The 21,691-nt window shown below is 40.5% G+C and overlaps 2 protein-coding genes across 5 annotated transcripts in view; one reads left to right on the top strand and one right to left on the bottom strand.

Moving 5' to 3' along the window:
* The window catches only part of LOC126266743 (ubiquitin carboxyl-terminal hydrolase isozyme L5), a 57,537-nt gene extending 43,915 nt beyond the window's left edge, over positions 1–13,622 (bottom strand). Inside the window, exons 1-2 of the mRNA XM_049971244.1 lie at positions 13,196–13,622; positions 5,192–5,255 (exon numbers count right to left, since the gene is read on the bottom strand). Coding sequence (XP_049827201.1) covers positions 5,192–5,255; positions 13,196–13,271 — 140 coding nt within the window. The 5' untranslated portion in view covers positions 13,272–13,622. The remainder of the gene's footprint in view (positions 1–5,191; positions 5,256–13,195) is intronic.
* The window catches only part of LOC126266741 (histone-lysine N-methyltransferase 2D), a 129,536-nt gene continuing 121,443 nt past the window's right edge, over positions 13,599–21,691 (top strand). For 3 of the 4 annotated variants that reach the window (XM_049971229.1, XM_049971230.1, XM_049971228.1), the window contains exon 1: positions 13,666–13,748. In XM_049971229.1, coding sequence (XP_049827186.1) covers positions 13,675–13,748 — 74 coding nt within the window. In that variant the 5' untranslated portion in view covers positions 13,666–13,674. Of the gene's footprint in view, positions 13,749–21,691 lie in introns of all 4 variants that reach the window. The other variant, XM_049971231.1, reaches the window with a different exon arrangement.

Genomic DNA, 21,691 nt, shown 5'->3' with positions numbered 1-21,691 from the left:
AACACCACATAACAGGCTCATAAAATTCAAACCTAGCCTTATTTCACATAAGTTTAGTTTTGAAAGACGAATAAGAGACTCATTTTTCCAAGCATTTTAAATGGTTCCAAAACGTATGTGAAGTGTCCCAAAGACTTAAATGTTTCAATTTATACAACTTCTGTGCACTATGTTTTGTACTGAAATTAGCCAATCAGTGAACTAAAAAATGTGTTCCACTGCATCAGTATCTTCCTTTGATACAGAGCCTTCCTGTTGAACCAAGGAACTGGAGCACTTACAATCTTCAAAACATTGTGAACAGGAAGTGAGCACTGATGGTGGTGGTGGTGTCCTTCAGCTGGAAACCTACATTCAGCAGCTGGTCCATGAGGTAGCATAAAGTTCACTACAATTTCGTTTAACTCTTAACTGGTGTCTATAATCTCTGCAATCCACCAGTCACAGTTATACAAACGAGTCATTCCATGTCAAATCAACACCTATTTTACCTCACCCTCTTAGATTTTGCTGAAAGTTGGTGTACTTATAGTGGGCACTGAGACTAAGAAAAATCCCAAATTTAAATTTTTTATCTCAAACCATTCCTGAAATATGGCTATGTAAACTTTTAAAAAACTTGCCAAAAATGCATGAACGGACTTTTTTTAAATTGTCCTAGGAGCTGTCCTAATTGAGCTAGAGAACTGGGAAAGGTGTCATTTTGCATGCTCTTTCCAGGGATATACAACAAAACATAGCTTCTAATTAATAACCTTTTTCAAAATACTAATTAATATTTTGATTTAATTTTAATTTGTTCTACAAAAAGTACATAATTGAAATTTTCAAATATTTCCATAACTACTTCATACTATTGTAAATCACATGGCAAAATATAAATCTGGGATGATGATGGGTTCATTGTTTAAAAAAATATTTTTTATATTTCTAATACTTCTTTCCTTACCTTACAGTATATATTAAAGAAATCTGGTTCCTGGTTCACACCAGATGAAAACCCAGTGACAATCACAGTTCAGATTGTATCTGTACTCGACCTGTGAACATAACCTGGGACCACTGTCCCAATGACCATGTTACCGTGTTCTTGACACCAGGCTTTACGGGCTCTCCTGTGACCAGGGATGAGTGGGAATGCACCTTGCACGTCTCCGGGTGAATAAACCATGTCTGTTCAGTTGTCTGTAGAACTCTGTGTCTGGAGAAAACTGTTCCAGTGGCTGTGGGTAAGGTGCCGAACAAGGCTACCTGCAGTACTCCGTGGCTGTCTGCGGGCACTGATGGTGAGATATTGGCCTTCTTGTGGTGTTTTACACTGTGGACGTCACGTACTGTTGCGCCTGGACACGTTTCCTGTCTGCTGGAATTGTTTGCCATAACCTTGAGATCAGACTTTGTGGCACATGGAGGGCCTGTGCTGTGGCCTGCCGTGTTTGACCAGCCTCCAGTTGCCCTAGTATTCTACCCCTCATAACGTCATCAATATGGATTCTTTGAGCCACTTTCAATACACAGCCACCATTAGCACATCTGGAAACGTCTGCACACTTACTCGCTTGACATGGAAATGATGGCAACTGTCAAAATTTAAGTAGTCTGTCTGTTAATAGGTTTACTCTGAACAGAAGTGTGCAGTTGGCCTTCAGCGACAATGTGATCAACTTCAAGGAAAGTTGCATGGGTTTCGGGATAGGACCATACAAAATTTAATTGGGAGAAGGTATTTGGGGATGAGCAAGGATATAATAGGTTTCAATCAGGTTGGCGCTTAGTGAGTGAATGTTCAGCAGCAGACCGAGGGAGATGGCATCAATGGCGAGAAGCAAGGTGTGTTGTGGGGATGGTATGGGCACAGATTTCAGACGATCTAGGAAATGGTTGGTACCTTTAATACAGGAGGGATGTCTTTGTACTATGAGTTGAAAGGCAAATAAACGTTCGGTTGGTGCTTTGAAGCCAGCAACTGTAGGATGGCCAGGATGATTGGGTTTGTGGATCTTAGGAAGAAGCTAAAAGGTGGGGGTGCGGGGTTTGAGTGGGTGGTAAGAAGTTCTATGGATTGAGGTGTAAATGAGGGGCCTGAAGTTTTTATGAGAGACAGCAGGCCAGTCTAAATCACAGGGATGGGACCTTGATGGCAGACACTGCATGTGGAGGTGTCAGACAGCTGGCATAGTCCTTTGCTAACAAACTTCTGTTGGTTAAGTACCACAGCAGTAAATCTTTTGTCTGCTGGGAGGATGATGATGATGAAGTCATCAGGAAATGTAGAGCCTGGAGCCCTGCTGAGGAAAAGTTCGGGTCATGCTGTAGAGACCTGAGGAAAGGTTGTGAAGCAATGCCGGATGTGAGGAATTCTTGCAAGGCTTGTAAATGATTATGGTAAGGTAATAGTGGTGGATTATGACAGGATTGTGGTCAGAACTGTTCAAGGCAGGATTCAATGTTAGGTTTGCTGTTTGAAAGGTTTTGGGATTGGGTTGCAAAGTGGTATTTCCAGCTGACATTGTTTATAATGAAATGGGTTCTTCACCAGAACAGCATGGTTAGATGCTGGTTTAGTGCTGAAAGTGAGACGCCTGGATAATACAGATAGTTCAGGGAGGGAGAATGCTTTGGATGAGAGGTTGAGAACACTGTACTGTTGTGACTGGTTCTGGTGATTATGACTGGTCTGAGGCAGAGGTGAAGGGTATGCGATGTTAAGGTGGTTTGCCAAGCTCTGTTTGTTGAAGAGGTTGATAGTGTGGCTGTTCGGGGAGCTGCAAAGGGACAGGAAGAGAAACACCACTTTTGAGGTAGTTTAGAAGAATGTGGAACAGCTTTCTGAGATAAAGTCTGGCATGGTGCTGCAGTCTAAAGTTGGCTTGGCAGATGGTACTGTCAAGGAAACATGAGGGGTAGATAATTGCAGGATTTTGTAAGAGGAGAGAAGTCTGGTGGAGTGGAAACTGGGCAAATGAGGCATACAGGTCACACATTAGTTAGGTAAGTGCAAGAGACAGCGGTATTTGAAATGTAAAAGAGGCTGATGTAGAGTAGGATTACATCCAGAAACAGGATATGGGACCTTAATTTTGATAGTGCAAAAGGCATATTTTTGAAAAGAACAGATGTTAATATATGATAGGATTCATCATGTTAAGAGAGGAGGATGGTTTGGAGTCTTAGAAATGGTGGGGAGAGACAAAAATGAGACAAAGTGAGAATTGTTTTGTGACTGCTGTCGATATTCTGAAAAATTAATTTTTCCTTTATAATCATGGGTACTTTAAGTGTCCAACAATGCAATCTTGAGGGGGTTAATGCCGAAGCCTGTTCGTAACGTCATATGAATGAACAGAATGACTTTCATACGTCCCTGTCTTTAGACAGTTCCATGTCAACCATTCTTACCTTTTACCTAGGGGACACTTAGACAATACCGTCAAGTTTGCTATTTCCTAATTTAATTACTCACATAGAGTCTAACTACTTAATTTCTCTTTCATAGTTCAATGATATCATAACAGTCCATACTGCTTTGCAATAGGGAATCGTTATGTCTAAGAATAAAAACTAAGTTACTCTGGCACAGACTTAAAAATATTCTGTGTGACTTCCTTTGTTTTCTTGTGCTTTTGCCAATTAATGGTGTTAACCAACCCAAAGATTGGTAGCACTGCAACATTTTACTGGGCAGGACAATATTCACTATAGCATGACTATTTTGACATCTGAACTTTGGCATCTTTTGTTTGTGTGTGTGTGTGTGTGTGTGTGTGTGTGTGTGTGTGTGTGTGTGTGTGTGGTGTGTGTGTGCGCGCGCGCTTTATTCTGAGTTACAATTTCATCTTTAAATTTTGTTTCTTTCCGATACCCAAACCCAACAATACGGTGTACAAAAATTCTTGGTATACTGGTGCTCTAAAACATTTAGTGAAGACATTTACTGGACCCAAAAACATTTAATGAAACCAAACTTTCAATCCCTATGACAAAAGGGTAATTTTTATTTATTTTTTACAGGCAGTATTATGTCAATCTTAAACTCTTATACAACAGCTCTCTCTCACCTGTGTATGAGTTTTAAAAAATGTTAATCAGGGTGTATACATGGACAAGGAGGGAAAAAAAAATTCCTGGATTTTTCCCAGAGTTCCCATTTGAAAATACACTTTCTCCCGGGTGAAAACACACTTTTTCTGTGTTAAGTGACAGTATACTTTTCCTTGTCACTGTAAAACTTATCAATCCTTAGAATGTTTATGGTTTCCTAAACAGACGTAGAATTTACCGGCACTTTAGAAAACGAAACCCCGGTGTGTGTGTGTGTGTGTGTGTGTGTGTGTGTGTGTGTGTGTAGGGGGGACGGGGGGGAGACCGGGGGGGGGGGGGGGGGGGGGGGGGGGCACGTTCTGGAAAGATCTTTGATGTGCAGCAACATGCATGCTGCATTTTTCCATGTTATGGAGGTATAAATTCGAATTCCACCAAAAACTGCATGTTACTTTCCCAAGCGATGAAATCTAGATTGCGACACGTTTTTGTAAGCCAGTCATAGCTCATGTCACGTGATCTTGCCAGCTGATTACAGCATAGGACACATGATGTAGTTAGCCAATAGCAAGATCACTCTTAAGTAACAACATTTTAACTGGTAAATAAAACAATGAAAAATTCCCAGGTTTTTCCCGGATCTCCTGGGCCGTATACACCCTGTTAATGTACCCTTTAACTTGACTGGGAAAGGACAATTTCATATTTAAGAGTGACGGAAACACCAAGATATGTTTATATGAAGATAGGCATTTAGAAAACACTGAAAATAATTAACCTGCTAGATAAAACTTCGTAAGAGCTAACAAATCCATACACACACTCACACCCCTCTGAAAGGCGATATTATCCAGGACATAAGGAACTTCGTTCTTTTCACCTGTCTGCTGTTCAGTGCCTCGTCTACTTTGTGACGATCTTTTCATTCTCACCTTTAAGAATGAGAAACATGATTTAATAATGATAAATTTCCTGTGCTTGTTTTGTATACAGATGGATGGGAGCAGTCATCATACAACTGTGTAACAACCAGAACATCTGCTTACAAAATTAAAAACTAAAAATTAAACACTTACAATTGTATGTTTCCGCATAACACTGTTAATGGATAATTAGTGATATATTCATACAGCTTAACAAGACAACTTACTTCAAATTCTCAAACTGTTCTGCATCTAGACTCCACAATTCTTCTACTTGGACCCCTTTAACACCTGTAAACATTATTAATAATGTTAACTAGTACCTTTTGTAACACAATCCATGATACACATCTCAGCAACCACTGCAGTTTAAAACAAAAATTAAATGACGATGTACTTTAATTTGTCAGATGTCAGTGTACACTCCTGCTTCATCACATATGCAGAAACTTTAGCAGATGAGTTTTTATCATCAAAAAAACTTATTAAATTTTAGCAATGATATTATAGTTTAGGTGTATATAATTAGTCATTTAACAAGTGATTTGCTCTTGTTGTGAATAATGGAAAAAGAAGTTTTGCTTGGTCATTTAACTTCTGACCTTAATCCAAATTTAAATTTTATATATTTATAGGGAAAAAAATAAAAATAAAATTACAACCAATTTCAGAAAGACTGAATAATTGGTGAAGATGAAACGAAACCATGAAGTTTTCAATACCTTTACCCTTGAACAATCAAAACCTAAAGGACTTCATAAGAAAAATGTGGGAAATCAATCTGACTCTCCTGCAGTATGATCTAATGCATAGGACCAAGTAAAAAAGTAGGTCAGGAAAATCAACAATAAATAAGAAAGTGGTGAAATAGTCAGGTTGGGGAAATGAGTCAGGCAAAAGCATCTAGAGCATCCCTAGTGCAATTCCTGTGGCCTGAGCTCAACTTCTGCAGCTGCCAAGATTGCCTCCCATCCCAGATGGAAAGAGGTAACGAGACCATGGTGCAAATTTCAAATTTTGGTAAATAAACTTCTTTCTCAGATAAGTGGAAGTCGTCAACTAACAGCAAAAGATAATGAATACTCAGAGCTTCAGTGGTGACTGCAAAGCAGTGAAGTTTTGCCACTCTAAACAGAAATGACAACGGACTGGTGCCATCTCACCTGAGAAATTGGTCATAAGCTGAGATCAATATGGAACTGGTGAAGGATAGCAGATTCCCTTTGGGATAGGTGGAGGAAAGACTGTCATGTGGCTGCAGAACTTTTATTGCTCTCAGTTCATTCGCAGTGCCCATGGGCATGCCATTCTCTGCTCCAAGACTGCTAAAACTGAAGACCTAGTGCCAAACCTAAGTTTGTTTCCAGCATCCCCCACATTTGTAAAATTTCCATTGTGGTAACCTCCTTTGATTAACTGATCAACAAGCTTTTTCTCAGTATCTCAATGTGATTTGAGGTACACATGAATGCAATGGGGCTGTAGACTGTAGACTGCTTAAAGTCTCACTGCAGATAGGGAAATTCTTGTGGAGTCAAGTGCAAGTATACAGATGGCTCAATTAACAGATAACAGCTCTGCTATAAAAAACACTGTGTCTGTATTGTTGGGAGTGCTGTTAGTGGCCCTCAGAATGTAAGTAAGGTGGCACAGGCTACATGATAGTCAACCTTATAGCCATTCAGTGAAGATGACTTCTGAACCAGAAAATTCATCATGAGCTGAGAGAAACGTGTCAAAATGCAGAAGGGTCTATTATTGCCTTTGGTCCAATGACAATATTAGCAAAGGGTGTACTGCTAATCACCATTTAGCAGAGATGGTGAAACACAGATACGCACAACAAAAAGACTGTCAAACAAGAAAGCTTTCGACCAAATGATCTTCTTCAGCATTAGACAAAAAACAAAAACTGATCCTTGTAGAAGGCCTTTTGGCCAAAAGGTTACTTATTTGACAGTCTTTTCATTTTGCCTCTCTGCGACTTAGCACCTCCTCTATATGATGAGTAGCAACTATCCTTTTCATTATATTTTTACATTCCAGCCTGGATTTTCCAGTGTTTAAGAGCATTATACATGATAAAAGGCTGAAGCGAAAAACAGACAGGTCAGAATAAGAAAGATATAGGAAACTAAAATGGAGTGAAGAAAGGAATGGTTACTGTGAAGAAATGCTGAGGCTGAAGAAATTAACATACATTAAGGAAAGGTGGGTGGTGAAAACCAAGGACATGTTGCAGTGCCAGTGCCAACCTGTGTAGTTCTGAGAAAGTAGTGTCTCAGGGAAGAACCCAGGTTGCACATGTGGTGAAACAGGCAGTATGGCCACGACTGTCATGTTGAAGTGCACACTCTGCAACGAGATACTGTGTGTTACCAGTATACACCCTCTGCCTATACCTACTCATCCTAATTAATAGCTTGGTGGTAGGCATGCTAATGTAAAATGCCGAACAGTGTTTACATAACAGAAGTACCAGAATTGGATGTGACGGCCCAGGAAATCTGCTTTTGAACTAGGCTGGTGGGGTAAGTATGTCTAGTGAATGCTGAGGCAAGAATGGTGGTGTACCGCTGTAAAGATTTGCATTTGAACAAATACGTTTACCTCGAATGCCAAGACTGTATGGGAGGGAATGTTTCACATGGAAAGGATGGCAACTCAAAATTTATGTACCACTATTTGTTTGTACGTTTAATTTAAAACAGAAGTGTGTAGCTGGCCTTCAGTGGTGATGAGATCAACATCAAGGACAGTGGCATACTAATTCGGAATAGGATCATCTGAACTTTAACTGGGAGAATGTATTTAGAGATTCCAGGGATTTTAACAGGTCGGCCTCGCCACGAGTCCATGGTGCTAATATGTCATCAATGTATCTAAACCCAAAACTGAGGCTGATGGATTCTAGGAAAGCCCCTCCAAGGAACCCATGAAAAGGCTGGCATACGAAGGAGCCATCCTGGTTCCATGGCTGTGCCCCTGATCTGTTTATATGTCTGCCCCTCAAAGGTGGAGTAGTAGTTGGTAAGTTGATAAAGATGTGCAGGAAAGATGTCATATGTTTGCAATCAGGTGGGTGTTGACTTGAGAAATGTTCAGCAGCAGACAGACCACATGTGTGAGGGGTGTTGGTACAGAGGGGAGTGGCGTAAATGGTGACAAGCAAGGTGTGTGGTGGGAGTGGGGTGGGTGTGGATCTAAGAAGATCTGGGAAATAGTTGGTGTTCTTAATATAGCAGGGAATACTTCGTACTATGGGTCACAGGTGTTGTTGATTTAAGGCAGATATATGTTCAACAGGTGCTTTGATGCCATCAACTATGGGACAGCCAGTATGATTGCGTTTGTGGAGCATAGGTAGATGATAAACGGTCGGGTTGATATCTTCAGGGGACTGCAGGGACTTTGATGGCAGATGCTATATGTAGACACACACACACACACACACACACACACACACACACACACACACACTCCTGTCGGTCAAGTACCATAGTGGTAGATCCTTTGTCTGCTGGGAGGATAATGACAGACTCATCAGCTTTTAGAGAATGATGAAAGTTTTGGAACTGGGATGCAAAGCAGCATGAGTAAATGCAGATTTAGGGCGGAAAGGGAGGCCTTGGATAATAAAGACAATTTGGGAGGGGAGAGTGCTTCAGACAAGAGGTTGAAAACAAACTTCTAAATAATTAATGGAAAATCTTATATAAAGATGTGAAACAAATACTAACAGAGATAGAGGGGCTGGCCAGTACTTACCTCAGCTCAGTACAGCCGATAGCTACACAAAAAACAACCGAAAATTTAAGTTCCTAGCTTTCGGAATAAATGTTCCTTCATCGGGGAGGAGAGAGGGGAAAGAAAGGAAAGTGGATTTAGTTACTCACAACCCAGGTTATGAAGCAACAGGGAAAGGAAAACAGGGAGGGTAGCAAGGATGGAGGCAAGGTTGTCAGAGGGAAGCCAAAGATATTCTACTGTAGGTACTGTGCAGCTTCAAACCAAAGAGGATGCATACAGAAGTAAAGAGGTATATAGTATAAAGATGTAGGATGAAAAGATGCATGAATGGCTAAAGAGGAAAGGGAAAGAGGAGAAGACTGAAGAGTAAATGGGAGTGAGGTTGGTTAACGTAGGTTCAGTCCAGGGGGATGGCGGGATGAAAGAATGTGTTGGAGTGCAAGTTCCCATCTCCGCAGTTCAGAGGGACTGGTGTTGGGTGGGAGAAGCCAAATGGCACATACGGTGTAGCAGATTCCTAGTATTGGACATCTCCTAGGCGTACAGTTCGTCTGTGTCCGTTCATGCGCTCAGCCAGTTTAGTTGTTGTCATACCAATGTAAAAGGCTGTGCAGTGCAGGCATGTCAGCTGATAAATGACATGTGGTTTCACACGTGGCCCTGCCTTGAATTGTGTATGTTTTACCAGTAGTGGGGCTGGAATAGGTGGTTGTGGGGGGATGCATGGGGCAGATTTTGCAGCGGGGTCGGTTACAGGGGTAGGAACCGCTGGGTAGAGAAGGTCACCCCAGCTGAATCCCGCACCATTAAGGAGCTGAAAACAGACCACTCTATTGTAATCCTCCCAGCGGATAAAGGCTCCACAACTGTGGTATTTGGCCGTGTGGAGTATGTGGCAGAAGGACTGCGTCAACTCTCCGACACCTCAACCTACAAAGCTGTTACCCAGGATCCCATTCCCTCCATCCAGACTGAGCTGCAGAAAATCCTAAAAATCCAAGGTCCCTCACAAGGCCTCACAACGGCTCACATACACTTACTCACTCCACCTGAGCCACGTACCCCTACCTTCTACCTATTACCCAAAACCCACAAAGAGAACCATCCTGGCCGTCCCATTGTAGCAGGCTTCAAAGCCCCAACAGAACGTATCTCTGCTCTGGTAGACCAACACCTCCAACCTATCACCCGCAGACTCCCGTCCTACATCAAGGACACAAACCACTTCCTAGAACGCCTCAAATCCATTCCCACTCCTCTCCCACCTGAAACCCTTCTTGTCACCATAGATGCTACATCCCTTTACACAAACATCCCACACACCCATGGTCTCTCTGCCCCTGAGCACTACCTCTCCCAATGCCCACCCGAAGATCTTCCAAAAAACTCGTTCCTTATCACACTTACCAACTTCATCCTCACTCATAATTACTTCACTTTTGAAGGCCAGACTACAAACAAATCAGGGGAACTGCCATGGAAAATTTCCAGTTGTTTTTTGTGTATCTATCGGCTGTACTGAGCTGAGGTAAGTACTGGCCAGCCCCTCTGTCTCTTTGTTAGTATTTGAAAACAAACTTCGGTTTATAGGATAGTGGTGGTGGTTGATGGTGAGGCTGTTTAGGGAGCTGCAGAGGGACAGGAAATCCCACTGTTGAGGTAGTTTCAGAGAAGGTGCAACAGCTTTTTGAGGTGAAATCTGGCATGTTGTTGCAGTTTGAAGTTGGCTTGGTAGATGATACCATTTAAGGAAATGCGTGGGACAGGATACTGAGGGAGGTGAGAAGTTCAGTGGAAATGAAATTGGCAGATGAGGCATAAAGGTCACATGTTAGCCAGCAAAGTGTAAGATACTGCTATATTTGAAAAGAATTAAAACAGAGATCTCCCAACTGGTGCTGGATGGAAATGTGTTAGAATACTACAATGCAAAACACTATTAGGAATGTATGCTGATCAAGACAAACTGGATGAACAATGTAACAGAACTCACTCAGGAACTCTGATCTGCATGTTTTGCTCCGAGAATCAGTTCTGAAGTATCTAGAAGATGGCAGACTGATTTACTTATGGTTACTTCCAGTCACTTGTACCCTATAGAATAGTTTTTGGGGTAAAATTAATAATAAATTACATTACAGAGAAAGGCTATTCGAATCTTGTTACACAGATTTACAATGATTTGATGAATGCCCCTATTTAAAAAGTTGCATATGCTTTCACTACTCTCCCTGTGACATATACAAACATGATGTTGATGAGAGCTAATCCTGGGGGCCTGTAAACTAATAGCGATTACCATAGATTTAACATTCAACCTGTGAGTCCCTCCATGTAGAGTGAGTAAAAATAACTCTTACTCAGATGTGAGAGTCACTTTAGTGTCATTCTTCATAATGCACTGTGAACATACATAAACAGGCAGGAGAAGGAAACGGCTTTTAGAACAGAGTTAAGAACATTTCTAGTTGGCTAATGTTTCTACAGTGTAACTACACCCTTGTTTATTGTTAAGTACTTTTCTGCCACTGATGTCCTGTTTTCCATTTCAGATGCATTGCAACACACCTCTCCTGAGAGAAGAAACTGTTACACAATAAGTTGTGCTGGATATAGTGTTGGCAAGTACTCATGTGTTTACATTGTTCCTCAAGTGTAACAGAACGAAGTTACATATTATAGTTGTATCACTGCTTATATTTACTGTACATGTTGTAAGCTCCTCTGATTACAAGTATCTGGTTTTTCTTTCCAAATCATATAGGTCTAGCGAGTAAGATGTCTAAAGTAGTGTTAATGGACTGGTCTCACTTGCTGCAACTGCTAGGTTCATCCCCCATACCACAGTTGACTTCCTCTTCAACAATACTTTCTATAGGTTGTATTATTTCTGTAATGTATGTGACATAACCTATACTGCTGCTCTGAATGGTCTAAGAATGAATAAAAAAATAAATAAAAATTCTACTCACCGGACTTTTACATTAACTACTAACACACCTAGAAAACCAACTCCTTTGTTTTTCATATCATTATGTAACCACGTGGAGTGAAAAAACCTATTAATATTATTAATTCAATGACGGCATAAGGTTAAACAATATATTTGAATCTCTCAGAATCTGAACACAAATATATTTTTCTGCCTCGTTGATCAATCATTTCTGCAAAAGTTTTACACACACTCGCTAAACTTAGCGATGTGTAGTTCACAAACTAGTTCAAATTAACTATTGTGTGAAGGAACTGCTTGGACTGGCCTTTCTTTTAGTGAACTATAGTTCTTCTACTCCTCACTTTCCCCACCTACTAGAAGCTGGCATGTGCTTGGATGAATTTGCTCTCCCTCGATACCAAGAACAGACACTTTCAGGGCCTAAGAGCCCATAGTTCTGAATTCCTAATGCTGAACTGTGTCTGTTTAAAAGACTGAAAACGTTCTATTAGTTCAGTTCGGGCTTCCATTGTCGACTGTGATATATCCGAAAAACAAACCGTTTTGTTAGTTCACCTAGTTCAGATCAGACTGCGGTTCTGAACAATGTTGGTTTGTAAGTTCTGTTCCTGTGCATCTGTCTCCAGTATCTGTATCTAAATATGTCTTTCCCATCCTAAAATTAATTTTGGTTAACTATTAAATAAGAACAAGTTTCCAGACTTCACAAAATAATAAGAATTAGGAAGCCGTTAAACGCTCTTGGTGACAATGAGAAAAGGTTAACCTGGGTTAAAACTGAGAGCTCAGCTCATGCTAACACAAAAAACCTTAGAAACATGCACATCGTTTGTTCCTAAAAGTCTTTCAATTTTTGTACGAGAGAAAATTCGAAATCTTGCACTCTAATTTATTAGTTTAAGAGTTTTTCTAAGTGGTCTCAGTTATTGATACTGTAACACTGAACTAGTTCAATAAGAACTACACAGTTCCGTACATAGAACTACATTTCCCATATCTACTGAAGTGTATCACTGTTACAGTGAAAACAATTTCGGAAACTGCGTACATGCAGTGCATTGTTGGGCTTGATATTCTGCGGAATGGCAAGGATGATCCTGCTAACGTATCCCCCCCCCCCCCCTCCAACCATTTCGCATTTTTTTTTTTTTTTTTTTTTTTTTTTTTGTAGTTTCATTAACGTACTAACCTTCAAAATATGAACAAATCTATGGACTTCTTTAACGTTAGATAAACTGCTTATAATTCACAAACAAATCTTAAGCGACTTCCAAATGTAAAAACTGCTACAAATATCAGATTTTAAAGATTGACGACATAGGATGATTAAACTACAGAGACGGAGTCCCAAAATACTATTAAACTTTCCTGTACGTCTATATTTCACTCTTACATGATAGACACAATAAATGTACTGCAACATGCATAGAGTGGTTGAAAGCGTGAAAAAGAATTGTAATCATATCGCAAGTTTAGATTTTAAAAATAATATACGCACGTGACAAAGGGCGTATGGTTTACTTACCAAATTCCTTTATTAGCTCCGTAAACACTCCCGGATCACTTTCAATAAGACACCAATTTCCCGCACCGTCAGCCATTTTTAAGTGAATTTAATTCACCTCACCATGACACAAACATCGGAACACTCACTGTTCGCCTGTTCGGCACAGCCACAATATGGACAATTCAGTCAGAGATAATATTTCACCACAGCAGTTAAAATTAGACTGTTTCACACATTTTACTTTTTTTAATGAAGAATTTGAAGGTTGAAATATGAAATTAAAGAGAATAGTCTCTACAACAGTGACATGTTTGTATAAAAACTATTTCCGGGCGTGTGGAATGTTTTCCTGGTTTATAGCTTTGGTTATAGGGAAGATATCACAAAGATTTGTTTTGACGGATAATCACACTGTTCCCTCAATTGTTGTGCCGGATACTGTTGTGGTGTGTTTTACGTAGGCATTGTGCACAGCGGTACGGATAAAGAGTAAATCAATGGCGGAGAATGCGGATGGAGGGCCATTACCCCCTGGATGGGATCGTAAATATGACCACAGAACAGGCAGATAGTGAGTAAACTTAATTATAATTGATCTGCTATAGATTTATACTTGTTCACATTTATTTGCCTAGCGTCATCAGTATTTGATTTTGCTAAAGCTATACACAAGGTCTTAGTAATACAATTACTAAACTATATCAACATCTATACTCCGTAAACCATAGTAAGATGCATGGCAGACGGTATGTAGCAGTTTCTTATGTTCCAATGACGTATGGAGCGCGTGAAGAATAATCGTTTGAAGGCCTCTGTGCGTACAGTAATTCTGATCTTATTCTCACGATCCCATTGAGAGCGATACCCAGGGTCGTGCATCCCCAGAGTAATCATTTAAGGCTGGTTCTTGAGAATTTGTTAATGATACAAGTCGTATCACTTCAAGCAAAGAGGGGTTACCCTCATAGTCTCGGACGTTATTGAATTTATCATAGGCCTATGTTAAAATTGAGGAGTAAGTAAGAAATAGGTATTTTTTTGTTTTCTCCGAAAAAATTCCCGCCCCTAGATACAGGCCTCCGAAGATGACATTGCGAACACCAATTTGACGATAAAAATGTCGTTTTTTTTTAATGTATGTCTGTAACAGTTCTAGATATTTTGTTATAATTTTTTTTTATTTTAAAGGTAATTGCTTTGTGATTACAAAGGTATTCCCATTTTGGACATATCTAAGTTCTGTTACTGTCTTTTTTGATTTTTTTTTTATAATTTACAGTTTTTTTGAAAAATTGCCAATCCAGATAAGTTAGATTTTTTCTGGTGATTACTACCAAGTAGTTCTATATCCTCTGTAAAAGAGAGCTTCCACTTTTAAGTTGGACAACTTTTATTTTTAAAAATCATTTTTTTAACTTTCAAGGGTAATGTATGTCTTCACTGAAGTTGTTTCCTGCTAATTTCTTTGTTACAATGTTGCAGTTATTTATCACTTTCTAGGAGGGGAGGGGGGTCGCTTGGAGCAGTGGGTATGTGCTTGTGCTGACATCAGGGCAGCAGGGTCTGTGTCCTAGAAAGGTGTGGAAAGTGTAAGGTGCGAGCAGGCAGAAGAGACTGACGATGAGTGTGTTCAGCTGCAGTGAGCCCGACAGTGTGTCAAGGCACTCAGAAGTGTGTTTGGGAACAGTGGGCAACAAGGGGAGAAGGAAGTGAGAAGCCAAAAAGGACAGAATAGAAGGCAAAATTAGGAGCCGGAAGGGGGACCTCAGGTACAGAAGAGTCACAGAATTGAAGCCATCAGGAGCAGAGGCCATGCCTGCCATGTTTGTAGCACTGGACTTGTCGAAACCCACCAGGGTGAAAGGGATCCCCACAGTAGCTCAAAGTGTTCTGTGGGTGGCGGTATAGCCAGGGCAAAGGAGCCATTAGTAACAGGTAGAGGCTATAATGACCAGATAATATTAGGAAAAGAAAGTTGATTTAAAATGGAAGTAGCAATGAAATCTTACATTTAGATTAGAATATTTATCATAAATGGTAGTGATGTGTTCATTGCTGTAAAGAACTTGATATTATCAAGCATGGTTATCACAGAACTTGAATATGAATTAACTTGGGTTCAAGTTAAGCATGAAAGTTTGGTCAGAAATGGTAATTGGATACCTTTAGAGACTGTCTGGGTTGGAGCTTAGTGGTAAATTGCTTCAGAGAGAACTTACCAGATATGCCTATAAACTTCCCTGCTGATACTGCTACAGTGGGGGGCGACTTCAACTTGCCAGGCCTAGATTGGGACAGTCATGCTGCAAAAACTTGGGCCAGAAACAGGGATTTGTGTGAAATTATTTGGAATGTCTTGTCCGAAAATTACTTTGAGCAGATAAAGAACCAAATCATGAAGGTAACATATTAGACCTCCTAGCAACAAACAGATTTGAACTTCTCAAATCAGTTAATGTAGAGGACTGTGTCAGTGATCATAAGACTGTGATATCAGGCATTTTAAGAAAACTAGGAAGATACTTTTGCTTAGCGAGAGTTACAGGATACAAATAGTAGTGCCTGGTCAATCAGTACAAGATATTCAGTGATGAGGACGAAAATTCAAAAGCATCATCCAATATGCCTTAGACAAGTAAATTCCAAACCAGGTCTCAAGGGATGGATAAGATCCAACATAGTTTAATAGCTGTGTTAGTAAACTGTTCTGTAAACAAAGAAAGCTTCATCTCAGATTCAAGAGAAGTAAAAACCTAGCTGACACAAATAAGTTGAAAAAAGCTAAAATGAGCATAAGGAGAGCACTGAGAGAAGCGTTCGGTGACTGAAAGTAAAATTTTGTTGAGCAAAATCCCTGAGAGGTTTTGGTCTTAAGTACAATCAGTAAGCAGTTTGAAATCATCTGTTCATTCACTTGGCCCATGCTGGCACCAAAACGGAAGATAGCAGAAAGAAAGCCAAAATACTGAATTCAGTCTCCCAACATTATTTCACTGTGGAAGATTGTGAAACAGGCCCTCCTTTCATTGTCGTACAAATGTCGAAATGGCAGATATTGAGGCAACCGATCACGGAATAGAAAAGCAGCTACAATCGCTTAGGCCGGTATTACACTATCAAATTTCTTTGTCAAAGATGTCATCAAATATTCTGTCAAATATATTTGACAAAGATCTTTGACGTAGTGCTAGAAGGGGTATTACACTGTCATATTTTTCGTCAAAGTTCAAGATGGCTGACAACAACTTCCAAATAACTTCCAGGATTCAGCCAGGTAACACTTGTCCATTGCAGTTTGCCTTGAAAGTGGCGGGGTGTTCTCCTACCGAAATATCGGCGGTTGCTGAAAGTGTTACCTGGCTGAATTCCCGGAAGTTATTTGAAAGTTGTATACGCCAGAAGAAACTCAGGTCTGACAATAACTTGTTATTAACCGCAGCAGTTGCATGTACCACAATTGCACAGTGTGCACATGCGGAAGAGAAGCAGGGAAAAAAAAAGAAACATACCTGGGTGAATCCGTGGGTTTTACGACGACGCAATAAAAGCATTCCATAAAACTTTTTACGTGAGCTTATAGTGGCGGACGTCAAGTCATACATCAATTACTTAAGAATGGATGAGCTTACATTTCTCTATGTGCTCAATGAAGTGTATCCTCATATACCAAAGAACAATATTCACTTAAGAACTGCTACATCTGCAGAAGACAGGCTCACTGTAACACTGCGATTCCTTGTTACAGGAGAGGGTTGGGTTAGGTCACGTCAGGTCAGGCCAGGCCTCCAATTTTCCTAATCTATTTTTGTATTCAGCGTGCCTCACATTGAAAAGCGCCTCATCAGCTTCATATATCTCTATTAATTTTGTAGTTGTCGGCACACACCAATTGTATTTACTGGTAATGTTTATAAATACACTACAGACGACAGAATGCAGCGACGCTAGCACTCCATGTGCTAACATGTCCCCTTTGGTCTTTTTTGTGTGAGGAGAGATGCGCAACCTTGTCTACACAGCTCCTGTTGCATCAGAAGAGGATCTGGTTGCCCGGATAGTAGCACCAGCAGGAACAGTTCCGGATACTCTGGGGTTTTTGCCGTGTCAGACAGAACATGATCCGACGGTGTAACCTGTGTTTACATGTCAATGGAGGCATTTTTGAAAATCTACTGTAAATGAAATTGGGTTGTGTTAATGTTTTGTCTCTTGGTCATAAAAAATGGAAAAGTGTTTGTTGTTTCAATTAATTTGCTGCCAGAGAAATCTTCCTCTACCGGTTTAAATACTCCTCATAGGAAAAAATGACATTGGGAAAAAATATTTGTTTTGATGTTCCCTACAACCTCCCAGAGTTTGTCGGTTTAAATACTTTTCACCCTGTATAATAACCATGAATACTTCATATGTCCCTTCTATTTGGTCCAGTCACATTAATGTGACCACAGCCTATGTTCGACATCCACATGCAAGAACCACTCACAGACGACATGTGACAGCGTTAGCAGCATATGGTATATAAAGCAAGTTGGGAGTATGTGGAAAACAATGAAGTCATTGTCATAATGCGGAAATGGTGTGATTTATCTGATACCCATCATCATTAACTTTTGGGCCAAGTGTGAAAGAATACAGAAACTGCTAAGTTTGTAAACTGTTTACCTACCCCCTTGGTTAAAGTATACTGTGTGTGGCAGAATGGTGCTATCCAAAACCAGTGCCAAGGCATCTGTGATGCATCACGGGTCATAGATGATAGGGTTGAACAATGGCTGCAGAACTGTGTACGGGTGAACAGACATGCAGCTGTGGAGCAACTGACCACCCACATGAACCAAAAGTACCAACAGTGTCTCCTCAATGAACGATGTACATCAACAACAAAGGCTAGAATTTGCGTGCCGGTACTGCAATTGGACATCCACTTAGTGGCGAAGGTGATTTTTTTCTGATGAAACACATTTTATTCTCCATTGGACAGGTGGCCATTGACATGGACGACGTGAAACGTCTGAAAGCAGAAGGTTCCGTATTAGAGGAGGGAGTGTTATGGTCGGAGAATGTTTTCATGGCATACCCTGGGTGATCTTGTCATTCTGGAAGGCACAGCAGAGCAACACAAGTAAAGTATCTGTCCTTGGGGACCATGTCCACCACTACATGCATTTTGCTTCCCCTTGGTACAATGGCATCTACCAGCAGGACAGTGCAACATGTCACACAGTTTGCAGTGTACATGCGTGGTTCGAAGAGCACAAGGATGAGTTTACCGAACTGCCTTGGCCACCAAACTCCCCAATGTTAAAAATCAAGAACCTTTGGGAGCATCTCGATCGGGCTCTTTGCACCACGGATGCTCAAGCAAGAAACCTAGTGCAGCTGGTCATGGTACTGGAATCTTCATGGTTCCACATAACGGCCGGTACCATACAGAACGTCACTGATTCGCTTCCTGCATGTCTTGCAACAGTCCACACTGCAAAATGTGGTTAGTCAGGCTTTTGACAGGTGATCACATTATTGTAACTAGACAGTGTATTTTAACAAGTGTCTTATCACTTGACGAATCTATGCAGAGCATGTACCTGATCACCTGATAATACTGCACTGTGAAAATTACTACATCATCGAGCAGTGCTGCCAACTGTCTCTTGTAGGGCCCTTGATTCAGTGAAAAAAGACTAATATTACTGGTAATGGCCATAACTCAAAAATAAACTTTTACAAACCTTTCACTTTATGAATTGGAACTGCCTCTGGGTAAAAATAGGATGGGTATACATGACTAGCAGATCAAGTAACTTAAATATTTTTTGCCCTAAAACAAAGAAGTGGCTACTGCAGTTGCTGAATAACTATGTTCAATCCAAGAATATAGAGGAAAGCTGAAGCTATAGCTATATTAAAAATTCTGCAAAGATTAAAGCAATCCAAAAAGCCGTTCGCCAATTTTTGAGTTATGATTCCTTTACAAGGTGTTGGGTAGGCTAAGTCTGCAAAGATTGATATAATAGAATTACTTGTTCAAGATCCTAGAACAAGTAGGCTTTAGGGCAGGAAAGAGCTGTTCATTTAAAATTACTGGTCTTAATTAACCTACAGAAGACAAGCGTGAAAGAAACCACATTCCAAGGGCTATCTTCATATCCCTTACAACAGCTTGTGATACTGTGATTCATTGTGCTTTATCAAAAAGTCTGCAAAACACAGAATGCTATTTCTTAACGTACTCTATAAGAAATCTCTTTCAGTGAAATTTCAAGGCCAGAGAAGCAAATGGGGGGGGGGGGGGGGGGGGGGGAAAGGCTCTCCTCAAGGAGGTGTGCTAGTATCATCTGTATACAACCTTTTCACAGATCATCAGTGCCTTCCTGATAGTGTCCTAAGTTCCATCTGTGAATGGAGACAGTAGAGGAGAGACTGATGACAGCTCTAGACACCTTCTTTGCATATTATGAAAGGAACCAACTCAAAGAGGTTTTCACATGAGGAAAAAGGGCAAAAAGGGGTATAAACTTTCATGGAAAGTTAAAACTCTGGAACACTGTACAACTCTAAAGTATCTTGGGATTTTGCTTGACTGCACCATGTCTTTTAAGTAGCTCTTTCTGAATATTGAGGTACAAGAAATGTTTTGACACCTCGGGTTTCCATGGTGTGACTGATAAATGATGTGCTTCTGAGAGCTCAGCCATGCTGTCGTTTCCATTTTATGCACAATATTTAGCGACCAACCCAATAATCTTCTTTTCAAGTATTGCAAGTTTTGCTGATATGTGTTTGACTCCAACCAGACTGTGAACTGTTACGACTCTTGCACTACTATTTCCTCTTTTCTGGGCATGTTAGCTAACAGTAGCTCGGACACATCCCTGGGTCACAGGATATATAGAAAACTGATCACACAGACCTTTGCGTCCACATCTCGAGCCATCAATGTCTGTCACAAAGAAATTTAATGCTGAAGATTGTGGTCCATAGAGTTCAAACATTTCCAGACAAGGAGAGCATTGTCAAAGAATTACAACATGTGCAAATAGTATTCCAGAGGAATGGCTGCTCACTTCGTAAAACTGTTGTTGCAGTCAAAATGAAGAGGAAGAAGTTGAGACTGAGACAGAAAAGTAAAAAATTTCTTATCTACTGGGAAGATCAGTTCACTCCAACAGAAGCATGACTCCAGTGTATGTCGCACACGTCACCAGAGACAAAAAAAATCCTCTTCTTTGTAGTGTTAAAGACTGTCTAGCAATCCAAAAGTCAGGTATGTACTGCATGCCATGTGAATGTGGAATGTTGTACATGTGGCAGACTATTAAAACAGTTGAAGAGAGAGGCACGGAACAGCAGTGACACAGTCTACTAAAACAACAGAACTTCAAATATAATCATGAAATAAAAAGCAATGAGACCAGTGTTGGGGCGCAAATGCTATTTCTGGTATAGCATAATTAAGGAGTGTTTCAAATTGAAGATGTCAGAAAACCTAATAAACTGGGGCATAGGTTTCAATTCGAGCAAGGATCAGGTCTGGCACTTAATTTTTTAAGGTCTCATGGGCTACCACCTGCACCATAGCTGGGAAACACTGAGAGAATGTGCATTTCATGGAATATTGGTCCAGGCTCTGAAATCAAAACAGCATCAAAGAATGTGGTGTACGTCAGTAGTCGGACTCGGCTATAAGTAGTATCGCGAGAATGCCAGTAGTTCTCAGTGTAGTCAGAGTCCAGGCAGTAAGTACACATAACAGTAGAATTCATAGTATCCAAAGAAGATGGCTGGGTCACTTGTCAAAATGTTGTGCACAAAATGGAAGCTACATCTCAGCTGAACTCCCATAAGAATACCATGGAGGTGAAAGGTGCTGCCAGAAATAATGTTGTGTACAATTGCCTTCTCTGTGTGCTACTCCACTGATGAATATGTACCATACCAAAGAAGTGTATTTGACTATCAATGAGGTATGTTGCATCACTACGTGTTGTCTACAGCCCAGTCCTCTGGAGGAGCTAATTGGCTTGCTGGAGGCCCCACTCCTGACAAGAAGTGAAGGCTAAAACAACGCCAGAAGCTCATCCTTTCTTTAGCTACCAGCAAGCTTGCCCATAATTGAAGTCAAGAAAAAGTTTTCTCAAGACTAATAAGGAAGTCATAGCACCATCGTCGCAAACAATGCTACAACTGTGGCACACTATAAGCCAACATCTGGAAATATAGATTATACTGGAAAGAGTACTCCCTCTTGGCCACACAGAAGAATGGACGACCTGTTGGTTACTAAAATGATTCTGTTCTGATGTCACAGGGAGCACAACTAAATTTCCAGACGTGGAACTGCAATGTAGATCTAGTGTTTTGTGAACATGGGACTAGTATACCTCAGCGCATAATGTTGTTTAAGGCCAACCTTGAACTCCATGAAGAACTTTGCAAAAGCTATGATCACTGCACTTGGGGTTACCTAATTCTGGTCTGCCACTGACCAAAAATGCCTCCATAGCCGAGATCACT

This window comes from Schistocerca gregaria, chromosome 4 (genome assembly GCF_023897955.1).
Source record: "Schistocerca gregaria isolate iqSchGreg1 chromosome 4, iqSchGreg1.2, whole genome shotgun sequence".
Lineage (NCBI taxonomy): Eukaryota > Metazoa > Arthropoda > Insecta > Orthoptera > Acrididae > Schistocerca > Schistocerca gregaria.
Note: the sequence above shows the minus strand (reverse complement) of the source record. Positions and strands in the feature narration are given on the sequence as shown.